Source organism: Nannospalax galili, unplaced genomic scaffold (assembly GCF_000622305.1).
Source record: "Nannospalax galili isolate Female #2095 unplaced genomic scaffold, S.galili_v1.0 scaffold346, whole genome shotgun sequence".
Taxonomy (NCBI): domain Eukaryota; kingdom Metazoa; phylum Chordata; class Mammalia; order Rodentia; family Spalacidae; genus Nannospalax; species Nannospalax galili.
The window spans coordinates 934,220-940,219 of NW_008357637.1; the positions used below are offsets into that span (position 1 = coordinate 934,220).

The 6,000-nt window shown below is 44.1% G+C and overlaps 1 protein-coding gene across 1 annotated transcript in view; it reads right to left on the reverse strand.

Annotated features, from left to right (window-relative positions):
• The window catches only part of Tlk1 (tousled like kinase 1), a 125,929-nt gene extending 119,935 nt beyond the window's left edge, over positions 1-5,994 (reverse strand). The window contains exon 1 of the mRNA XM_008855241.3: positions 5,610-5,994. Within this exon, the coding sequence (XP_008853463.1) occupies positions 5,610-5,748 (139 nt within the window). The 5' untranslated portion in view covers positions 5,749-5,994. The remainder of the gene's footprint in view (positions 1-5,609) is intronic.
• Between the last annotated feature and the right edge of the window lie 6 nt (positions 5,995-6,000).

Here is a 6,000-nt window from a genome sequence, read left to right on the forward strand (position 1 = left end):
ATATTAAATTCGGGGCTGGAGAGATGGTTCAGCGGTTAAGAGCACTGATTGCTCTTGCAGAGGACCTGGGTTCAATTCCCAGCACCCACATGGCAACTACAAATCGTCCTTAACTCCAGTTCCAGGGGAACTGGCATTGCACAACACGGGCGAACTCACATACATGCAGGCAATACACTCATACACATAAAATAAAAATTAAAAAAAAAATTTTTAAAAAACTAAACTAAATTCAATCTATGTCTTCCTAATTCACCTGCTGAATTAGGTCTGTTTTCTGAACTAAGAAAATGGACCTATTCTTTCTTCAATTAAAATATTTGAATCCCATGTGTCTCCTGCTCTTTCCCTCCTTCACTAGGCTGACTGTATGGCCCACAGACACTGTGGATTCTCAGACACTTTTGGAGTACCACATACTTTCACATTGTAAATAACCTTTTAAAAACTGCTGCCACTTGTCCATGTTTGGTGTAACACCAGACCAGTCATACTGAAAGGGCTAAATACTTCATATACCTCAATTAAAGTACATCACAAGCTGGGTGTGGTGGTGCAGAGGCAGGGGGATCTCTGTGAGTTCCAGGCCAGCTGGGGCTACAGGGAGACCCTGTCTAAAAAAAGAACAAGAAGAAAGACAGAAAGACAGAAAGAAGAACGAAAGAAAGAAATCTCAATAAATGGAAAAATCCAGTTGTTCTTCCAGTAGGCAAAAAAAAGTGCAAAAATATAAAATAATACCACTAGCCACACTCTTTTTTTTGATTTAGAACATACTTATTCACAAAAATTTTTACTTAACATGTAACTGGTTAATTACATTTTAAATTAATACTTTTGAAATTCTCAATTTCTAATACAGCAAGTATTAAGACAGAACTAAGACAGGGGCAGGAGAGATGGCTCAGCAGTTAAGAGTACTGGCTGCTCTTGCAAAGGACCCAGGTTCCAATCCCAGCACCCACATGGCAGCTAACTACTGCCCATAACTCCAGTTCCAGAGGATCAGATGCCCTCTTCTGAACTCCTCAAACACTGCACGACACGGGTGTACTCATATTCATGCAGGCAATACACTCATACAGGTAAAATAAAAAGAAGTGAAAAATAGTTGTTAAAAAAAGACATAACCCAGAGAAAAAGAACCTATCTGGGGTCTTTACTAATTTTTAGGAGGATAAAGTGGTTGTGAGACCATAAAGTTTAGTTAGCATGTAGCATATGTCTTATGAGATTTCCAAATTTCTACCCTGAGTTTTCTTCTCTTGCTCTGCTGACATGTAAATGGGCACATATATTTATTTGAGCTAGAACCCTTAAAAATATATAACTCTGTGCCAGGCGTGGTGGTGTATGCCTTTAATCCCAGCACTTAGGAGGCAGAGGCAGGCAGATCCTCTGTGAGTTCAAGGCCAGCCTGGTCTACAGTGAGTTCCAGGCAGCTGGAGCTTCAGGGAGACCCAGTCTCAAAAAGAGCCCCCCCCCCAAAAAATATATATGTGTGTGTGTGTGTGTGTGTGTGTGTGTGTGCGTGTGTGTGTGATTTTATCATGAGAAAAACAAATCTAGATTGTCGTATTAGACAACTTTTTCTCAATTTGTATTCTTTCTTAAAGACATAGGAGGCTCTTTTTTTGGAGTCAGGGACTCACTATATAGCCCTGGCTGGCCTGAAACTCACTATGCAGACCAGGCTGGCCTACAACTCAGAGATCTGCCTGCTTTTGCCTCTAAAGTATTGAGATTAAATGCATGTGCCACCACACCCAGCCCTGTATTTTATGTCTAACATCTTCATTGGGGTAGCAAAGTCAAATACTTTAATTCTTCTAAAGAATGTAGTCTTGCCGGGTGTGGTGGTGCACGCCTTTGATCCCAGCACTTGGGAGGCAGAGGCAGGCGGATCTTTGTGAGTTCAAGGCCAGCCTGGTCTACACAGTGAGTTCCAGGACAGCTGGGGCCACAGAAAGACCCTGTCTCAAAAAGACAGAAGGAAAAAAAAAAAAAAAAAAAGGGTAGTCTTCAAATACAGAAACACATTTGAAAGTAACAATTTTAATTGTTCTATGATGCCATCTTTTGGACCAAAATACTTCCACTATTTACAAAAAGGTAAAATTACTCATAACTGGCAAGATGGAACAGAAAAAAAAGTACTTTGCATAATCAATCACTTGTTTCTTATCAAAAATGTATTTAAAAAGCACCTATGTATTAACATGCAAAAGACAAAAAAATAAAATAAAAATTCACTTAGTTAATAAGACACAAAGTTACTGGATTTCAAGAAAGTAAAACTGACATTTAAAAGTCTTAATTTCTTAACTCTCTACCCTTAACAAGGAATATAGGAGACAAAATGTGATGGAGATTACAGGTTCAAAAGATCCAACAGAAAACCTGCTGAGTACCTATGAAAGAACTTCCAGATTAAGAAAAATTCTGGGACCTAGAGAGAAAAAAAAAAAAAAAGGCCTGTACTGCCCACATCTATCATAAAAATCCCTAAGATATAACAGATTCCAAATCTCTTCACATCTCAAGCTGTATTGTTTTTGAAACTAAACAAAGCTATATGGATATAAGAATAGAGTGAGAAAGAGGGGAACAGAGCCAAAATATATAGCATTAAAAATAATTAGATTACACATCTTAAACTGGGACTCAAATATGTCAAAACTTCAAAATACCTAATGTTTACAGGCACATATGGTATATCTCTAAGCATTCTCAAAGTTTAATTTACTTAAAAGAAATTCATCACTAAGCCAAGCATGGTGGCACATGCCTTTAATCCCAGCACGGGGGAAGCAGAGGCTGGCAGATCTCTGAGTGCCAGCCCAGCCTAGTCTACACAGCGGAGTTCCAGGCCAGCTGGGACTATAGGGAGACCCTGTTTCAAACAAACAAACAAATGAAATTTCATCACTAAAGTATTTATATGCACCTATACATCTTTTAAAGTTTTCATTGTCCTATGACTGTATGTTAATTTGGTTGTTTTCAAGAAACAAAGTTTGTGTTCTTGATACATTCATTCAATATACTTTTAATTTCACTAATATTAACAGTTCTTACTAGTCCCCACTTGAAGTTCAAAGTTCTCAAACATCATGATTGATGCACCATATTAGCATATATATACCTGCAAAACGTACTAAACACTTGTTATAATAAAAACTGAGACTCCACGCAAAGAAAAACATTTCCATCTAGATACCTGGGGCTTCCTAATAACATGAGTGAAATCTAATAAAACAGTGCCAAGTCTCAAAACAATAGAGATAGGATTAACAAGTTTTAACTTACATGCTGCATATCAAAAAGAAATGTTCCACAATGGTCACAGCCCAGGTCAGTGGTAGTACACATACCTATAATGTGGAAGGCCCTTGGGGGAGGGGGGCAGAAAGAGGGAGGGGTGAAAGGAAGAAGGGAAGAAGACAGAGGGAAGGAGGGAAGGAGAGCGAGCAGGTAAGGGAGGAAATTTGGTGTGAAGTGTTAACTTTCACAAAACCAAGTCCTAGTCAGAGGCTCACTGCTGTAGGTTAACAACAGTCTACTGCGAGGCTGGGTGTGGTGATCCTGAGCGCCTTTAATCCCAGCACCTGGGAGGCAGAGAAACAGGTGGATTTCTGTGAGATGGAGGCCAGCCTAGTCTACATAGTGAGTTCCAAGTCAGTTGGGGCTACAGGGAGACCGTCTCAAAAAAAAAAAAAAAAAAAAAAACTATTACAAACTAAACTGCTGGGGGAAAATATCTATTCGTAAATTCACACTAAATTTAACCACTCAAAGTTTTCCAACCTCAGGAACAGAGCAGGATAACACACAGAGATGAGAAGTTTAAATAGAGTTTACCTTACCTCAGAGACTCACAATCTAGATTCTGTGGCTGCCAAATTCCCAATACTGATAACAGATGTCAACAGTTTAACAATTCAACATCATCTCTTCAGTATCCAGTACAGGTCCTGGCTCATAGTAATGGCTCAATAAATACTTGAGAAATGAATGAGGAATTCTATTTTTTTTTTAAAAAAGGTATACTACTTTAAAAAACAAGATGGTATTTGGCAACTCACAACACTATCATTAGGCATCTTAAGGAAACTAACGTGGAAATACCCTAAAAGCACCAACTGCTCTATTTATAAAATGAATTTTAAAACATTTACAAATTTTCAAGTGCAAAAAGAAAAACCAACAGATATATTAAATTTGAGTCATTCAGTAAATAAGCTTTTACCTTCTATTAATGAAAAAATCAGTGTTGGGGGTGAGATGAAAGGGGAAAATGTCTGTCAATGTAGTCGGCATGTTTAATGGATGCCATAAATCAAACCTTCCCATGAATTTTCTAGAGCATATTCATGCCAATCTTTGCGCCTATTGTCACTTTCACACATGCTCACAGGAACAAAATGACAAAGAATGCTATGCCTGAACCACTGGATCAGGACACGAAACATTTGATTAACAATTGTCAAGGCTCTGAATAGTAAATGCCGACATATTTTCGAAATACATTAATCCTACCAATTCCTACACAAACCGAAGCTCTGAATTTCTTTAAACGATTCACTAGACTGTTGGACTTCCAAACGTTTTCTTTTTTAAAAATGTGCCTATAATCTCGTGTAAGACAACTGGAAACGAACAACCCGTTTATCAACTGCTGCAGATGAATACCGCTACGCATTTTCCAGACAAAAGAGCGTTAAAATAGATTCGATGCACATTTATTCTTCCCTGGTAAAATGAGTGTACTCCCAAATTCCATTTTAAGCCGAATACTTAAAGTTAAATACAGCAAGTTCAAATTTTAGTGAAATGCACTAGGGTGCCTTACTAGCTGTGTAACTGCTACATCTGGTGGCAGCACACTTGCATGCAAGAAGCCAGAAAACTTAGAAAACAATTGTAACCGATCTCGGTGCGTGTTTTGCAGAAACCTTCCCGCAGAAATTCCGCACAAAAACCCACCACCCTAGCAGAGAAGAACGCGAGCCTACTTGCACTGGCGAGGAAACCGCACAAAACAGGCAGGAGGCGATGGCGAAGGAGAGAAAGTTGCAACCATCTGGAGGGGTGGCTTCAGCGCCTGCCCACGAGTCAGTCTGTCGTTGGGATTGCTCTTGGGGGCCACGTTAGGGATCAAAGTCTGTCTAGATCATTCCGGCGTCTCTCCTCAAAGGGCAGAGCCCGGGCGGGCGAGGGGCATCCGGGTGGCAGGGCTCGCGGCGTGGGGACCGCCTCTATGGGAGGAGTGCGGGCTAGGGGAGGGGGCTCGCGGATGAAAGCTGCACCGGGAGGGCAAGCCCACGGGGTCCCGAGGCCGGGAGGAGAGGAGTGCGAAGCGCAGGGCAAATAGATAGAAAGGGGCTCGCGGCCGGGGCAGGCTTCCTCCTCCTTCCGCCCGCCCGCGCCCCACCGGCTCCCGGGGAGCCCGGGTCACTCCGCGCGCCTCGCCCGGTGCCCACAGCGCGTGCCTCGCGCCACCCGCGAACCGCCACCTCCCCGCAGCGCGGCGTCCCCCACCCCCAGCCCCCACCCGTGTCCCCGGCAAGGGGCGCCGAGGCCCCCGTGGAGGGCGCGGCGGCGCTTACCTTCTCTGGGCCTCCCGGATGGCGGCGTGTGATTCAGCAGGGACCTGGCCGCCGCCGCCGAGCCCGGGGTTGGAGACGTGGAGAGCCGGGACCAAGATGGCGGCCCCTCCAAACTTCCACTGCTACTTTGGACACTCATCAAGCTACTTTCTGGGAACCCGACTCCCCCCCTGCGACGGCGGCGGCGGCACCGGCACCCGCCTCCGTCATGGCGGGGGCAGCGCTGAGTGCGAGCGCGGGCGCGAGGGCCGGGAGGGGAGCGCGGAGGGACCGGGGGAGGACGACTGGCGGAGAGGAGGCGGGGAGGGTAGAGCTGCGGGCAGGCGAGGGGCCGAGGCAGAGGGCCGCGGACGGCGGGCGGGCTCGCCGAGGCGGGTGCGGCTCGGGGGTG